At 44.9% G+C, this 17,255-nt stretch overlaps 1 protein-coding gene across 1 annotated transcript; it reads left to right on the forward strand.

Annotated features, from left to right (window-relative positions):
* Positions 1-3,110: 3,110 nt before the first annotated feature.
* Positions 3,111-16,369, forward strand: LOC112235618 (pre-B-cell leukemia transcription factor 3). The gene is made up of 8 exons (XM_024404089.2): positions 3,111-3,198; positions 7,957-8,204; positions 8,409-8,599; positions 8,734-8,869; positions 9,184-9,340; positions 10,779-10,909; positions 12,362-12,448; positions 12,656-16,369. The coding sequence occupies exons 1-8, from the start codon at positions 3,111-3,113 to the stop codon at positions 12,746-12,748; spliced, it is 1,131 nt and encodes a 376-aa protein (XP_024259857.1). The 3' UTR covers positions 12,749-16,369.
* Positions 16,370-17,255: the final 886 nt, after the last annotated feature.

Consider the following 17,255-nt stretch of genomic DNA (forward strand, 5'->3'; position numbering starts at 1 on the left):
GGATACATCTACCCTCTGCCTAAACTCTGAGGGCTCCTGAGTGGCGCAGCAGTCTAAGGCACTGCATCTCAGTGTTAGAGGCGTCACGACAGGCCCTGGTTCGATTCCAGGCTGTATCACAACTGGCCGTGATTGGGAGTCTCATAGGGCGGCGCACAATTGGCCCAGCATCGTCCGGTGTAGGCAGTCATTATAAATAAGAATTTGTTCTTCACTTCACTTGCCTAGTAAAATAAAGGTTAAAAAATAAATAAATAAATTTTTAAAAATCCTAAATACCCTCTGGCCGCTCACCCCTCTCTTCGTCTCTTCGTCTCATACCTGCTGCTCCTCTACCATCCACTCGTCTAGTGGATACTTATTATGGAGAATGTGTTGGATGCTATAGGTTCATATAGAGCACCTGAGAACATGGTGTCTGTTGAGCCATATAGGCCTCGATCTGATTGAAACCTTTTGTCCCTGATTTGCTCTGGTCTCCATAGTTGTCATCTCTAGTTAATGAAGGGTTGATTTAATGCTTAATGGTGTTCGGTGTGTGTTTGCCCAGGGTGGGACATCCTCCATTCACACTCATCACACTGTGTTGACATTGACTGCTCACCACTCCCTCACTCAGGAAGGAAGCACACTGACCGTTTGTTTGTTTTTTTGTGTGTGTACCTGGGTGTGTGCCACAGGGTTTCAGTAAAGAGGACCAATGCAACCACAGACGCTGCTTAAAGCAGGACCTGACGCATCCTTCCTCACTACTGCCCCTCTCCGAAAAGTACCACTCAAAACGAAAATTTTTGGTGGAATGAATCATTTTTAAATGTTTTATTTAACTAGGCAAGTCAGTTAAGAACACATTCTTATATACAATGATGGCCTACTCCGGCCAAACCCAGAAGACGCTGGGCCAATTCTGCGCCGCCCTATGGGACTCCCAATCACGGCCGGTTGTGATACAGATTCGAACCATGGTGTCTGTACTGACGCCTCCAGCACTTTAGACCGCTGCGCCACTCGGGAGCCCGAGAATGTAGTCCAAATGTACACCCTGTGTACTTTAAGATGTTACGATGCCCTCAGCTCCCTACTTATGAACCGCTAGCCTCACCTTTTGTACAGCATGTTTGCCAGTGGACGTAACCGACTGGGGTTCAAGACTGTGTTAGCCTGTTGATCTTAAAGCCTTGCTTCAGGTCTCAGACAAGGTTAGTTGTCATCTGAGCGTGCGTCACCACCTCTGTTACACCAGGGATATGTTATTATTTGTGTTAGAAGGAGGAGGGAAAATGGAAGAGGATACCCCTGGAGTAGGAATACTACTGCAGACAGCACTCAGATGACTCCCGCTGTAGCATAGGGATCCTAATTCAACCTGTGGGTTCAGTAACAGTCTTCAATTTCCTCCCGGGGCCCAGAGTCACTTTTACACTCCTTCCTTCCTGATGCCACAGAACGCTCACTAGGTTGCTTTCATCATAACATTTCAAATGACGAGTACTCATTATAGAATTCTATGGGTGTCATAGAACTGAGTTGAAAATATTTAAAATGTTGTTTTATATATATGTGATATTTTTATCATATGTTCTACCTCGTCTTAGACTGGGAAGTTTGCTCATAGTGAATTTATTTCACAGTTTACTTACTGCACATCGTTCTCATCCCCCCCCCTCCTTTCACTTGGTACTGGCGGCGAATTCGCCTGAATGTCAAGGCTCGACTCGTATGTCGTTTTTTTTTTATTGTGTAAAGGTTACATGTAGCTTTTAACTTTCTTTCTGTTCAACTATTATTTTCCTCTGGATTTATTTATGGCCAGTTATGGAATAGTGGTAAGAGCATTTCCATTCTTATCATTCTGCTGTTCCCTCTTGCCACTTTTTTTTTTTCTGCCTCTCTCTCTGCTTTTATGTCTGCTCCTGTGACTCCCTTGTTTTTCCAATTCTCCTTGGTTCTCCTTCTAGGCTATCCTTTCTCCTTGCCTTTTTTTCTTTTTCCCTTCTCCCCCTCTCCCTGGTTTTCTCCCTCAGCGAAATGCTGAGAATACTCAAAGGAGCTGATGCAATTAAAATGCTAATCCTGTCTGTCTACAGGGAGGGGATGGAGGAGGAGAGGTGGGGGCTGACAGCATGAGGGATTGCAGCTCACATGGAGAACTCGACTGAAATGGAGAACAGAGGGAGGTGCCGGGAGAGAGGAGAGAGGGGGATACAAGAGCGTGGGGGGGGTCGTCAGTGAAAAGGGGATGCAGGACAGAGCGAGAGAAGACTGACGTGGGGTAAAAAGTGTGTGTGCGCCATGAGCTGAGGGATGAATGATGGCCTGAATGTGTTCAGAGTACATGCATCTCCCCCTAATTTACTGAAGACACTGCTGCTCTGTTAGGGTGGCCTTCAACCTCACCCTGCCACACATGTAGGCCCGAGAGCCAGGGCTTCTCAACTCTGACCCATCGAGGTCCGGAGTCTGCTGCTTTTCTGTTCTACCTGATCATTAATTACACACCTGGTGTCCCTGGTCTAAATCACTCCCTGAATAGAGAGGAGCAATAAAAACCATGTAAAAAAATATATTTTAAAAATGCAGTGGAACTGGCTTTGAACTCCCGAGTTGAGTTTGAGGGGCCTAGAGAGTGGGTGTGTACCTACCTACCTGCGCTACCTACTAGGTCTACTACGCACAATTGTGTTCTAGCCTGTGTGCAGAAACCAGGTGTGTCTACGACACAGCATAGCGATTTTGGCTGTGAGGCAGAAATGAGCTTCGGGATTATGTATGCAGTGGAAACCCCAGCTGGAGAGCCTGAATATTTCATAGTATGGCTGTAGCTCTCCTCTATTTCTCGCCTTGTGCCTCTTCTCTTCTCCCTTCCAGTCTCTCAATGCCACACAACCTGCCTAACCCTAGGGTGCTATTGTGTGGTTTTTACTATAAAATTATATTGTGGCCGCAAACACCAGCTCCTTATTGCTTTATTGGAAAATGCATTACGACTGCTCAGTACTGAGTGCGTCGGCCCTAATAGTTTTGTGTGTGTGATTGTCAGAAATCACAGCTTAATTGTAGTAATTAGTGGAATTTGAGGTCATTAGGGGCTACAGCTGGGGGCTATAATAATGCCGGGTGGGAGGGTGTCGTCAGCAGAGAGGTTGGGGGCCGGATGGAGGGGAAAGACACGGAGAGGCATGATTGACCCTTTGGGCTGTAGGTCAGTTGGCTACTCCTTCTATGACCACTGCATCCATGTATAACACTACCTGACCAAAATCACATTTATTTGATTAAGTGTGTTTTGCCTGGAGTGCTAGATGGGTGGGGTTTGTACCTTTGGGACTATTCCATTGGCGTTGTTGGTCTACACAAGCTCAGTCAAGCGCAGCTAAAATATTTGGTAGGTAATAAATACTATTTCAAGTTTTTCGAGCCAATGTCTGATGAATATTCTGAGCCTCTAGTGTATTGCACTGGCTGCTGCCTCTGCTGGATCGGGAAATGGTTAGTCTGGAACAGTGTCTGGGACCGGAAGGCTCACACTGACTTCTACGCACACACACACGCACACTCTGGAAGCTACAAACTTACTGGAGAGCACAGATGCACAACACTCACAGGATAGCAGGATAGGCTAATCCTCTAACACTATTAAAGCAATCTACTCAGACCAGCACACACCAAACTTTAGAAAACGTAGGAAGTGGTTGCATAGTTTGCATACACATCTTAAAAGCACTTTCTCTCTAACTAGCCTATAAGTACTAAAGTACAGCTTTGTTAGTGGAGAGGGAGAGAAAAGGAGGGAGAGAGGGTCATTCGTTCAGTCTGCTGGGTCTGCTACATTCCTGAGCCATGAGAGGGGGAGCAACAGAGAGAAGGAATGTGTCTCGGAGAGAACCGAGAGAAAGCGGATCTAGATGGTGAAAACAACAGGCAAGAGGGAACAAGAAAAAGGAGGGCAACAGCAGGGGAGGAAAAAAGTTTATAGAAAAGGAGGGAAAGTTGGATAGAAGTTAAGAGAAGAGAGAGCATTGTTTAGGGGATGTGAAGACTGATGGGGGAGAGAGTGGGCAGAATTGTTAGGATGCACTTTAAGTACACTAAAAGAAGGGATACTGACTTTATTGTGCAAACATCCTTACCTCAAGTGTTCAGTAACTACATGTTAAAGCCACAATCCAGAGTTTGTGTTGTAGTCCAACAGCAACTCTGCCACTTGGTTGTGTATACTTTTCAAGAATCAATGGGTAGGCCTATATAATTAACATTGAACTGCAGGAAATATCCCAGATGATGCATTTACTGTTCAGCATAACTCTCTCCCGTGGCTGTGGTAACCCAGAGAGAACAAAGCTGGTAGAAATAGAATTGCCCTGTTTTTCCTCTGTTCCAGAACTGTAAGCTGTACAGAACAAGGCATTTACAGCTGCTAGTAATGGCTTTAACAAAAATACTTTATTATTCCATGCAAGAGGGAGATGTGTCTCCAGCTGTACCCAACCCCGTCGACATACACACACGTTTATATACTGAACAAAAATATAAAAGCGATATGCAACAATTTCACGGACTTACAGTTCATATAAGGAAATCAGGCAATTGAAATGAATTCATTACGCCGTAATCTATGGATTTCACATGAATGGGCAGGGGCGCAGGCATGGATGGGCCTGGGAGGGCAGAGGGTGTCCGGGTGGCTGGTCTCAGATGATCCTGCGGGTGAAGAAGACGCATGTGGAGATCCTGGGCTGGTGTTGTTTCACGTGTTCTGCGGTTGTGAGGCCAGTTGGGCGTACTGCCAAATTTCCTTAAACAACGGCTGCGGCTTATAGTAGAGAAATGAACATTACATTTTCTGTCAGCAGCTCTGGTGGCCATTCCTGTAGTCAACATGCCAATTGCACGCTCCCTCAACTTGAGACATCTGTGTTGTGTGACACAACTGCACATTTTTAGTGGGCTTTTATTGTCCCCAGCACAAGGTGCACCTGTGTAATTACCATGCTCTTTAATCAACTTCTTGATATGCCACACCTGTCAGGTGGATGGATTATCTTGACGAAGGAGGAATGCTCACAAACGGGAATGTAAAGACATTTGTGCACACAAAAGATCCAGAAATGTCCCATATGCACAAAAAGCTTATTTCTCAATTATTTCAGCTCATGAAACATGAGGCCAACACTTTTACATGTTTTTGTTCAGAATATATTCCTGTACTGTTAGCAGCAGAACAGTAAGTTGGACAGAACAGGCTGAGAGCTACTGGTCTTGGCTTTTAGTACAGGAGTGCTACAGGCCCCTTATACCCCCTTCACTCTACTGAGCCAAGATGCTTGCCAGGTTCGTTTGCACATTGACCATAGTTGCTTGAAAGGGCAATGTACAGTATAGCATGATGGTGTTAAAACAAAGGCTGTGAGTCAGAAGTTTGTGTATAGGAGTCTGTGTGCATTGAGAGCAGTGTGTACGTGTGTTTTTGCACCTGATTTGCACCTGAAACGACTCAGAAAAAGAGGGAAACGAAGCGGTCTTCTGGTCAGACTCCGGAGACGGGCACATCGTGCACCTCTCCCTAGCATTCTTCTCGCCAATGTCCAGTCTCTTGACAACAAGGTTGATGAAATCCGAGCAAGGGTAGCATTCCAGAGGGACATCAGAGACTGCAACGTTCTCTGCTTCACGGAAACATGGCTAACTGGAGAGACGCAATCCGAAGCGGTGCAGCCAGCGGGTTTCTCCACGCATCGCGCCGACAGAAACAAACATCTTTCTGGTAAGAAGAGGGGCGGGGGCGTATGCCTTATGACTAACGTGACATGGTGTGATGAAAGAAACATACAGGAACTCAAATCCTTCTGTTCACCTGATTTAGAATTCCTCACAATCAAATGTAGACCGCATTATCTACCAAGAGAATTCTCTTCGATTATAATCACAGCCGTATATATCCCCCAAGCAGACACATCGATGGCTCTGAACGAACTTTATTTAACTCTCTGCAAACTGGAAACGATTTATCCGGAGGCTGCATTCATTGTAGCTGGGGATTTTAACAAGGCTAATCTGAAAACAAGACTCCCTAAATTTTATCAGCATATCGATTGCGCAACCAGGGGTGGAAAGACCTTGGATCATTGTTACTCTAACTTCCGTGACGCATATAAGGCCCTGCCCCGCCCCCCTTTCGGAAAAGCTGACCACGACTCCATTTTGTTGATCCCTGCCTACAGACAGAAACTAAAACAAGAAGCTCCCACGCTGAGGTCTGTCCAACGCTGGTCCGACCAAGCTGACTCCACACTCCAAGACTGCTTCCATCACGTGGACTGGGAGATGTTTCGTATTGCGTCAGACAGCAACATTGACGAATACGCTGATTCGGTGTGCGAGTTCATTAGAACGTGCGTTGAAGATGTCGTTCCCATAGCAACGATTAAAACATTCCCTAACCAGAAACCTTGGATTGATGGCAGCATTCGTGTGAAACTGAAGGCACGAACCACTGCTTTTAATCAGGGCAAGGTGTCTGGTAACATGGCTGAATACAAACAGTGCAGCTATTCCCTCCGCAAGGCTATCAAACAAGCTAAGCGCCAGTACAGAGACAAAGTAGAATCTCAATTCAACGGCTCAGACACAAGAGGCATGTGGCAGGGTCTACAGTCAATCACGGACTACAGGAAGAAACCCAGCCCAGTCACGGACCAGGATGTCTTGCTCCCAGGCAGACTAAATAACTTTTTGCCCGCTTTGAGGACAATACAGTGCCACTGACACGGCCTGCAACGAAAACATGCGGTCTCTCCTTCACTGCAGCCGAAGTGAGTAAGACATTTAAACGTGTTAATCCTTGCAAGGCTGCATGCCCAGACGGGTGTATCACATGTATCACTAGCCACTTTAACTATGCCACTTGGTTTACATACTCATCTCATATGTATATACTGTACTCGATATCATCTACCGTATCTTGCCTATGCTGCTCTGTACCATCACTCATTCATATATCCTTATGTACATATTCTTTATCCCCTTACACTGTGTATAAGACAGTAGTTTTTTTTTTTGGAATTGTTAGTTAGATTACTTGTTCGTTATTACTGCATTGTCGGAACTAGAAGCACAAGCATTTCGCTACACTCGCATTAACATCTGCTAACCATGTGTATGTGACAAATAAAATTTGATTTGATTTGGATTTGATTTGATTGTACTGTGTGCCTCCGTGTGTGTGTCTATCTGTAAGAGAGATGAGTGCATGGCTGGGGGCTGACAGAGGTCCTGGGTTTAATACAGTGGAATAGCGGAGCGGCTGAAAGCTGTACTTATGGCCAGCCGAGCTTGTAGTGACAGCACATGCACTCCCATTACTCCGCCCATGTCTCACATTGCTGCTGCCTGCCTGCCTCTCTCTGCTCTGTATTGGCAACTGAGGCACCACACTGCCACCTGGTGTAAGAATAGGGTACTGCTAATTTAGAAGTGCACTTTATGGTGCACTACTTTTAGGGTGCCATTTGTGACCAATAGCTAAGTGACGAGAATTGGCAGGGTTGTTTTGACAGCTTTTACTGACAGATTTACTGCCATATTGCCTATACCTATCCAACTTCCTCAGATCTACTTGAAGTTAAGTCTCTAGGGTAGGATAAGGGGCGGCAGGGTAGCCTAGTGGTTAGAGCATTGGACTAGTAACCGGAAAGGCTGCAAGTTCAAATCCCCGATCTGACATGGTACAAATCTGTCATTCTGCCCCTGAACAGGCAGTTAACCCACCCCACCGTTCCTAGGCCGTCATTGAAAATAAGAATTTGTTAAGTTCTTAACTGACTTGCCTAGTTAAATAAAGTTTTTTTTAAAAAGAGGGGGTTGAATTTGAATGAGCCTGACGTTGCAGTTGAGACATGGTGTTCCCTTAATGCCTGATTGATTTGATATATTGAATTTCTTTTTTTTCGCCTCAAGTGCTGAGTATCCGAGGCATTCAGGATGAGGACCCCCCAGACCCCCAGATCATGCGCCTGGACAACATGCTGCTGGCCGAGGGCGTGTCTGGCCCGGAGAAGGGCGGGGGCTCGGCTGCAGCAGCTGCGGCCGCAGCAGCAGCAGGAGGGTCACCCGGTGCCGACGGAGGCATCGAACACTCAGACTACAGAGCCAAGCTGGCACAGATCAGACAGATCTACCACTCTGAGCTGGAGAAATATGAACAGGTAGGAGAGAGGGAGAGACTCATTTACACAGATTTCCCAATCTAAGCTGGAGAAATAGGAACAGCACACACATTTCACTCTCCTTCAAAGATTGGTTTGTTCCTGAGAATTTGTATTATTTTGTATAACTGAATTTAAGTTTCAAATTTGTTTTGAAAGTCCCATCTCTCCCTCCTTCTCCTCCTCCTCCGCCCTACACCCCAGGCGTGCAGTGAGTTCACCAACCACGTGATGAACCTGCTGAGGGAGCAGAGTCGCACGCGGCCCATCTCTCCCAAGGAGATCGAGCGCATGGTGGCCATCATCCACCGCAAGTTCAGCTCCATCCAGATGCAGCTCAAACAGAGCACCTGCGAGGCAGTCATGATTCTACGCTCCAGATTCCTCGACGCCAGGTCCGTGTGTGCTTTTCAAGAGTTTTGCAGTAATTTAATTTGTAATCTGCAGCGCGTTTTAAAATTGTTCCGAGATTATGAATATTGTCTGACTGACTTTGTGTGTGTGTGTGTCGTATCGATGTCTCTGTCAGGCGTAAGAGGCGTAACTTCAACAAGCAGGCTACAGAGGTGCTGAACGAGTACTTCTACTCCCACCTGTCCAATCCCTACCCCAGTGAGGAGGCCAAAGAAGAGCTGGCCAAGAAGTGTGCCATCACAGTCTCACAGGTACCGTACCGCACCACACGCTTCTGCTGCCAGTGGACTTATCAGTACTGAAACCAGCTTTTCCCATTCTAGTATATAGGTGGGGGGCCGGTTCCCCTGCCTAAAATAATTTGGCTTTATTTGGTTTCAATTGAAAGTGTCAGGTGACTGAAAATGTACTGAAACGGAGATGGACTACCTGACATTTTCCAGTAAGAACGCTTGTTTTCCGTTGGGAAACCTTTTGCTACGGTGTGCACTGATGAATTACAACCCTGGAAAGAAATCTAAGGGAAACACTGACTAATACACTGGTCTATCCGTCTCCCCCTCAGGTTTCTAATTGGTTCGGCAACAAGAGAATACGGTACAAGAAGAACATTGGTAAGTTCCAGGAGGAAGCGAACCTCTACGCAGTTAAAACAGCGGTGGATGCTGCCAGCGTGTCGGCGCAGGCTAGCCAGGCTAACTCTCCGGCGACGCCCAACTCAGGTACCGTGTGCCCCTTCCAACCACCCCTGACCCCCACCCCTCCATCCATATCTCAATCACCCTGCCTCCTCACACCAATCAGCTGATGTTCATGCTATTACACACACACAGTGTAGTTCATACACACTGGCAGAAGTGTAGAACCACATACATGGAACGAGGACTCTCTCTGTCTGGCTCGCTCTCTGTCTGGCTGTATGCCTCTGTCTGGCTCTCCATCAGACTTTTCTACTGTTCTTCTGCTTGTTTGTTGTCTGCGTTGCTGTGATGTTATTGCACTCACAGGTTTTCTATAGAGGAGAGATTATTTACACTATCTTACTTTGAGCCAGATTGATAATCTCCTTGTTAAAAGTTGCTTTATTGTTGTAGAAAGTGGTCATTTTCAGGGTTAAATGTATCTTGACTCAGCAGCATCTTTGACGTAGTAGGAAATGACCGTCATCCCCCATCTGATCATAAATCCAATTCCAATCACTAACCAATGTGTTTTTTTTCTTTTCTGAATGGTCTCTGTTCAATTTCACCACTTCCTCTTTCGATGTCATCATTTTAACATTATTTATTTAGCCTACTACTACTGCAAACTGTCTTTATGTAGCGGCCAGCACACCTTTACATTAGTGTACAGTATACACACACACACACACACACGAGTGTACAGTATATACACACACGCAAGCACACACACGCACCCTTATGTACCAGCTACCCCTATTTGCTCAGGAAGCAGACAGGAGCAGGTAGGTGATGTACCATTCAGTCATTGTGAGCCGTGCTGTATGCCTGCCTCATGGAAATAGAATCTATTATCTGGATTCTATTTCTATGGTCTGCCTCTACCGCAGTAAGATTACAGCTCGCTGGTGGACTGTCGAGTGTTAGGACTCAAGACTTGCCAACTGAAAATGTCTGACTTCCACTTTATGATGCTCACTTGTTACAGTGTAACTAAAACGTTGACCTGTGTTTTTTCATCTAATAAGACATATTTGTGTTGTCTTGATTTTGGTCCGTTTCAAACAAGAAAGTTGCAGTTGGCCTATAGTTTGGCCATTTTCATATTCTCCTGTGCTCGTCTCATACTTAATTCACAGCAATGTGAGGAAGTTGGGAATTGAGGATCCATATGTATTGGATCATCTTGACACCCAGAAGGCTGTGTCATGAGGGACTAATTCACTGCTCAACCCATTCTAAATACTCTGACTGTGGTCCACGATCCTCATGTTTTCAACACTAGCAAACGGTTTGTGAGCACGGGTATGACTGTCTCTTTTCAAAAGCCAGTGTCCTTTAACTTCCTGGTTGAACTGTGATCTCTGACCCCTGGCACACTGCGGTGCCTGATTTGGCTGACACGGCCGCACAGAGGTGTCTGACTGACAGAGCCACACTGAGATGCCTGATTGGCTGACACAGCGTGTGTTGCCTGCAGGGTCGTCGGGGTCATACAGCTTGTCTCATGCAGGCGACGCTGCAGCTGCTGCCTACCTTGGCCTGCACCCCTCGAACCTCAACGGGGCTGGGGAGGCCGTCCTCAACATCGCCCCCTCTCTGCAGCCCCAGGTAGGCACTGAGGACCTCTAGGAAAGCCCGCCTCAATACCACAACCCCCTCCAACCCAGTCCCTATAGGGTTGCACAATTCCTGTAATGTTCCCAAAATGTCCTGGTTTTCATGAAATCATGGTTGGAGGATTTCTGGAATCAGGAGTGAATTGTGAAGGCAATCCTGGAATTTGTTCAAACAAGATTTCTGGAAGACGAAAAAAACAGGGCATTTTGGGGAGGTTTCCAGGATTTTGCCACCCCAAAAGCAGTGACCCAAAAATTCCTGGACAGCAGCTCCTCCTAGCACCTACTAGCTATGATGACCCCAACCTCCCTCTCCTCACCCCTGCCCTAGCATCACCCCTGATTCTTTAACACCCAACCCAAGACCTCCTGTCCCTGGTCCACTTAGTAGAGAAACACACCTCGTGGTGCATTTTGACCCTCCTCCCCTCTCTCTCCAGCCCCCTCCACATAACCTTGTTTCAGTTAAGCCTTTGGTGTGCCTACCTTACCATTCTCCCCCAGTTATTTATCCATCCATTTCATCGCTCTATGTCCACATTTGCTTCTCCAAATGGCACCCTATTCCCTATGTAGTGCACTACTTTTGAGAGAGATGGTGCCGTTTTGGACGCATGCAGCCCATTGCTATCTCTCTCCATCCTGTCACCACGGAAGCCTGAGGCCCCCTCTACTCCCCCATTACTCTGCCGTTGTTGTTGCCCTCCACCTCGTCACTGTTCTGTTTGTAAGCCTGTGGAAGTGCGCTGTTGTTGTTGAAGAGGATCCACAGATTTCTGCTGTAAACAGCCTGACGGTCAGTGTCAGAGAGGCTGAGGGAAAATCCTTTCCTTGAGTCGTCGTGTCCGCCGCTCCCCTCGCATCCTTCTCAAAACCCATTGGAGGAGAATGTCAGAGGGGAGAGACCGCTGGCTTTCTCATCCCAGAGAGAGGTTTTGATAAGGAGGCGAGGAGAGAGGACAAATGCAATTTTGAGATTCTCCCTGGCTAACCGGACGGTAGGCAGCGTTTTGTGACGGCAGAGAGGCAGATATGAACACAAAGTGAGGGTTGTACAGACAAGTGATTATAGGTTAGCTAGTAGGGAACCAGAAGTCCGAACCAAGAGCCATGCTGTTTTTGCGTTGACAGATACAGCAGAGGTTTGTGGAAGCTTTAAAGTTCCTTTCATGACCACCTGTGTTTGTGACACTATCCCCTGATTGATCCGCAAGTACGTTTAGGTGTGTGCCAGACCTGGGTTCAAATGTTATCTTCCAAACATGCACAAAGTATTTGAAAGGAAACAAATTATTTTTGAACCCATGTCGTGTGTGTGGGTGGGGGTGTTCTTCTATGCTTGTGGGGACCTAAAATTCCCCCCAAGGATAGTAAAACAAGGAAAGTGTGTGTGTGTGTGTGTGCATGCATCTCACCTGATGACGCCTGTCTTGTCTCCCTCCAGGTGGATACCCTGCACCGTGCTACACACCTGACGGCAGGCTATGAGGAGCTGACCACTAGCTCACTCTACATCCCACGCCGCCTCGACGTGAGTCAAATCTCCCTAATTGTCTTTCTTTTTGTATCCCTTTAATTTAGACCGAAATAAATGCATGCCTATCAACCAAGTATTTGTAGTCCAGGCAAATGTATTTGCAGTGTTTTACAAGTGGATTTTACTAGGGTCACAACACACCTGTATTAACAGGTGAAACAAAACTGTCTTTGTTTTTCTATCCTGGTTCTTTACTTCTAGCCTAGCAACAGCTGGCAGGACAACACCCAACCCCCCTCCGTCACCTCTCCACCAGGCCCCCCTGGCAGCGTTCACTCGGACACCTCCAACTGAGACACCCCCCCTTTTCTTCCACCCCTCCATCCTGCCCGCCTCTCCACTCAGTCCGGACTGGGCAACTCATGCCAGGCGCTGTACACACACTTCTGTGGACCGTTAAGATGGACAAGTGAACAGAAGACATTTACCTTCCTTCCATCCTACAGAAATTCTGTAGGCTCCTTTGTCTTCATAATGAATTTTAGGGGAGGAGACTGACTGGCGCCTGATCATGACATCATAACCCCTCGCCGCCTCCAGGACCTTTGGGGAACTACTAACCCAACCAACCTGGCTGTGTAGGGCAGGTGATGATCACTGATGACTGTACATTACCTGTGTATATGTTCATGTCAACTCCAGTGTTCACAGCCTGTCCATTACCTGTCCCCTGTGAGGTTCTGGTGTTGATGCATGTGATAGTGGTCACACACACACACACACTAACGCCAGGCGCTGTGGCGAAAGGGATCACAAGACGAGCTCTGCTCACCTTGTTTGTACCAAAGTGATGTCCCCTCTCCTTCCCCCAACCTGATAATTGTCACCCTCCTTCTATTCCTCTGAGAACCAACTAGTAACAGGCACCTTCCATCTTTTAGTATTGCTGATGCTTTCAGTTTGGGGGGAATATTTTTAAGTGAGTGCTTTATAGGTCAGATATGCACACACCACCCACCTTTTACAACCCCTCATATGGAACATGGACACAGATCTGTCAAGCACAAACTTTTGCACCTTTTTCCAGGTGCTTCTACCCAGTGACAGTAGTTCTGGGGAGTTGAGCATACAGTAGGCTTGAGGACAGGACTGAAGATGAAGGGAGTGGTAAAATGAATGATCCTCTTTAGTCCTCCAGAGGTCGTTTCTATTGCGTCCCCCTTCGCTTAGTCATCAAAAGCTATAGACTCTTTGTAGATGTTATTTTCCTCTGTCTGTCAACTACTTTTAGTTGATTGTAGCCCTTTTTTCCCCCCCTGCCTAACGTTGTTTCACAAAGAAATTCACCAGCCACCAAATAAACACATTTTGTTGATAGAACCTAAATGTGGTGTTGGGACGGTGAAATGGATGGAATGAAATACGTTTTGGGGCAGAGATAGCTATGTCATTGGGGGGTGTGTGACATGAAAATGTTTTAAAATATTTGTGACAGTCTTCCAATGCATGTAGGCTTTTTTAGGTGTTCAGTGATGGGTCTCATTTTAAATATTCAAGTTATTTAGCTTCTTCACTTTTGTTTTCTCAAAGACACAGACCAAAAAGGAGTAGATGCGTTATGCTGTATGTACAGAGTTCTCAGATGTCTCAGTCGGAATGGCTTAATAAATACGGCCCAGCCTTATGGGGTAAGGCTGGGCTGTATTCATTAGGAACGAAACTGGCTGAAACGGGGAGCGACTTACCTGAATTTGTCCAACAAGAAATGCTTGTTTGCCGTTGCTATACATTTTTGCTATGGTGCAAAATATTTAGCTTACGGTGTACACTAATGAATAGGACCCTGGGTTTATACTCCACCAAACGGTCTCTGGATCAGAACATTCCTGGGGTGTGCGACATGCACCGAAGTACGTGAAGTCACAAAGAGGTTATGGAGTACATCTAGTGTAGATTCAGCCTTTACATTTATTTTTTTTATCAGTTCTTCTTTGGTGTATTTAACAACTGTGACCTCACCACTAGCAGGGTATTGTTCATTAGGGCGAAAACCTTTTAAAACCGAGTGATATGGGGAGATGCTACTGCCTGAACTTAGCCAATAGGGATACGTTTTTTTGGTCGCAAACCGTTTTGCTACATTGTGCCCTACTGAACAGGACTCTGGTGGAAGTCCCCAGTCCAGACAGGGCTTGAAAAGTAGCATCTACTCATAATAATCTGTTTAGCTCACAGGCCACACTAGAACTTTGCATCGTACCAAAAATACCAGTTATCAATAATGTAATTATGATGATTATATTTCACACCAAAAAGTTGGTGAATAAAAAGTCTCCCATTTTGGAAGAGGGAATTGTATTTGTACTTTTTTTAATGGTTTTGTCAGGCCTCGTGGCATTTGAGTTTGGGGTAATATGGGGGAGGGGGCTGTTATGTCCGTCACACCAGTGCTAAAGAATTGATTGTATTGGTGCCGTGGAGACCGAGCATCGTTGCCGCAGAGAGCCAGAGCATTGTTGCCTTCCATGGGAAGGCATGTTTTCTCCCTTGACTCCATCTCAGAATCCGCTGGTAAAAATGGGTCCTATTGGTTAGCCCTATGATTTGGCCAATCAGCAAGGGCTTTACTGTTCTTAATAACTTTTACCAAAAAGGCAGCGCTGGTTTTATGATAAACAAGGTAGTCTTTAGAGTCAAATCAGAGTTTCTCTGATTTTAATTTCCTTTGTAGTTTAAATTCAGCTTTTTAAAATTTTCTTTTTACAATCATACATCACCTGTTAAGAGTACCGGGCATTTTGATAAAGAAAGGACAAACTATATATTAAACATATATACGGACATTTTCAATGTAAAATTGGAGTTATGTTAAATACAGACATCGTTACAGAGAGCTCTTATATTGTATTACCCAAATTAGTGTCCTTGTTTACTGTTATATTATAAACATTTCATATGGCTTATTATAACTTACAAATAATGCTGCCACTACTAAACCAAATTAGTTCCCTCTTCCTGTCTTTTTCTACCAGTCGTAAATGTATGTCACTGTACAGATTGTGGAATGTTTGTTTTTCTCTTTTTATAAACCCAGTGCTTTATTTTTGCTTTTCTTTTTGGGTGAATTGCCTGGTTGTTTGGTCATTAATGTTCTCCTGAGGTTGGGGTCGAGTTATTATATTTTTTTAATGATTATTTGCATATTTTAATTTGGGATATATGTTCGTTGAGGTTGCAGTGTGGGGTTTATGGGTATTGTAGTTTGGTGCTGTGTAAATTCCATTTGGAACTTGAGAATTTGTGAAACTGCATTTTAGCAATAACTCCTGAATTAATGCTAGAGCCATTGTTGGCCATCTTGAATGCATTTTAAATCAGCCCTTACCTTAACAGCTGGGGGAAAAACGTCCTTCACACACATTTTAGAAATCCCTCGATTTCCCTCATCCATTTAATTTCAGCCATTTAGTCAGGATTGACCCCATTGATATGGTTACCTATCATTGGTGAATTTGAGTTCTCCCAGTATTTTGTAGCAACAGTACAGTACAGTTCAATGCAAAAATAGAGCTACACAGGTTGAGCCAATACTGAGTCAACCTACTGTAGGATTCTACCACAGAATATTCTACCATTCTAATTCTTTGATTCTACCTGCGGCCGTAGAATTCCACAGCACCAAATCAAACGATAAAACTTTTAATGTAATGTGTCATTTTTTGTTTTATTAGCATCTTTGTATATTTCTCCCTCTTCTTCGTCCCACTGTATTTTAAATACCACCTCGTCTCGCTCTACCTCTGTCTCCTAGTTTCTCTTGTATATAAAACCCCACTGTTTCAAGACCTGTGAGTCTGTATGAACTCCTTTTATACCTCAACTTTAGAATTGTTCTAGGACGAGTATTAAGAATGACAAGTTGTAGTGCTCCTTATTAGAAGAAAAAAACTAATAAAATATTTGTGCTTTTCATTATTTGGGGTTGGTTGAGTTTTATTTTTATCACTACATCTATGCTCTTGTGACATTTACTAATAAAATAATGACACCATTTCATGGTATTTTACCTAATCACACTATTCTGGCAATGTGTGTATTCAACACTCAAATTAAGCACAAAGTACAATTAATCCTGGACACAGCACTTAGCTGTGGTACATTGGCCACATCACAAGGTGCCTTATTGCAATTATAAACTGGTTACCAACCTAATTAGAGCAGTAAAAATAAATGTTTTGTCATACCTGTGGTATACAGTCTGATATACTACGGCTGTCAGCATTCAGGGCTTGAACCACCCAGTTTATAATAGCCTGTAAACGCCTGCAGGAAGACTTGATTTGAAACCTGATAAGTGGTCCTCTAGCTAAGTTGGTAAAGGTGGAGCATGGCATTTGCAATGCCAGGATTGTGGGTTCGATTCACGGGACCAGCCGTACTCTAAATGTATGCATGCGTAATCGAATATCACAGTTTCAACTATAGTTTCCTTTGAAGTAAATGGTGAAACAGTGATATTCAGTTTAAATTCCAGGCTTCCCAATATCCCCATGCTAGTATTTTTAAAGCATCTCATGGCTCTTTTTTATAATGTATCACAGAATTGAACTGTGGCATATGGAGGTAGTCTTTCCCTAGACAGTTTGAATTTTTCTGAGTATCCCAGTGTTAATGTAACACATCTAGATAAACAAAACATACTGTACACGTACAAACAAGCATCCCAAAATATACACATGAAAGTATGGTGTCATAAATAACCATATTTTCCAGTGCCCTCCTGTTTCTTCAACCCCACTAAGGACTTTATTCAATCTGTATCGTGGAAATTCAGTGTAACAGTGTGATAAATGTAAAGGCA

Source organism: Oncorhynchus tshawytscha, unplaced genomic scaffold (genome assembly GCF_018296145.1).
Source record: "Oncorhynchus tshawytscha isolate Ot180627B unplaced genomic scaffold, Otsh_v2.0 Un_contig_4474_pilon_pilon, whole genome shotgun sequence".
Lineage (NCBI taxonomy): Eukaryota > Metazoa > Chordata > Actinopteri > Salmoniformes > Salmonidae > Oncorhynchus > Oncorhynchus tshawytscha.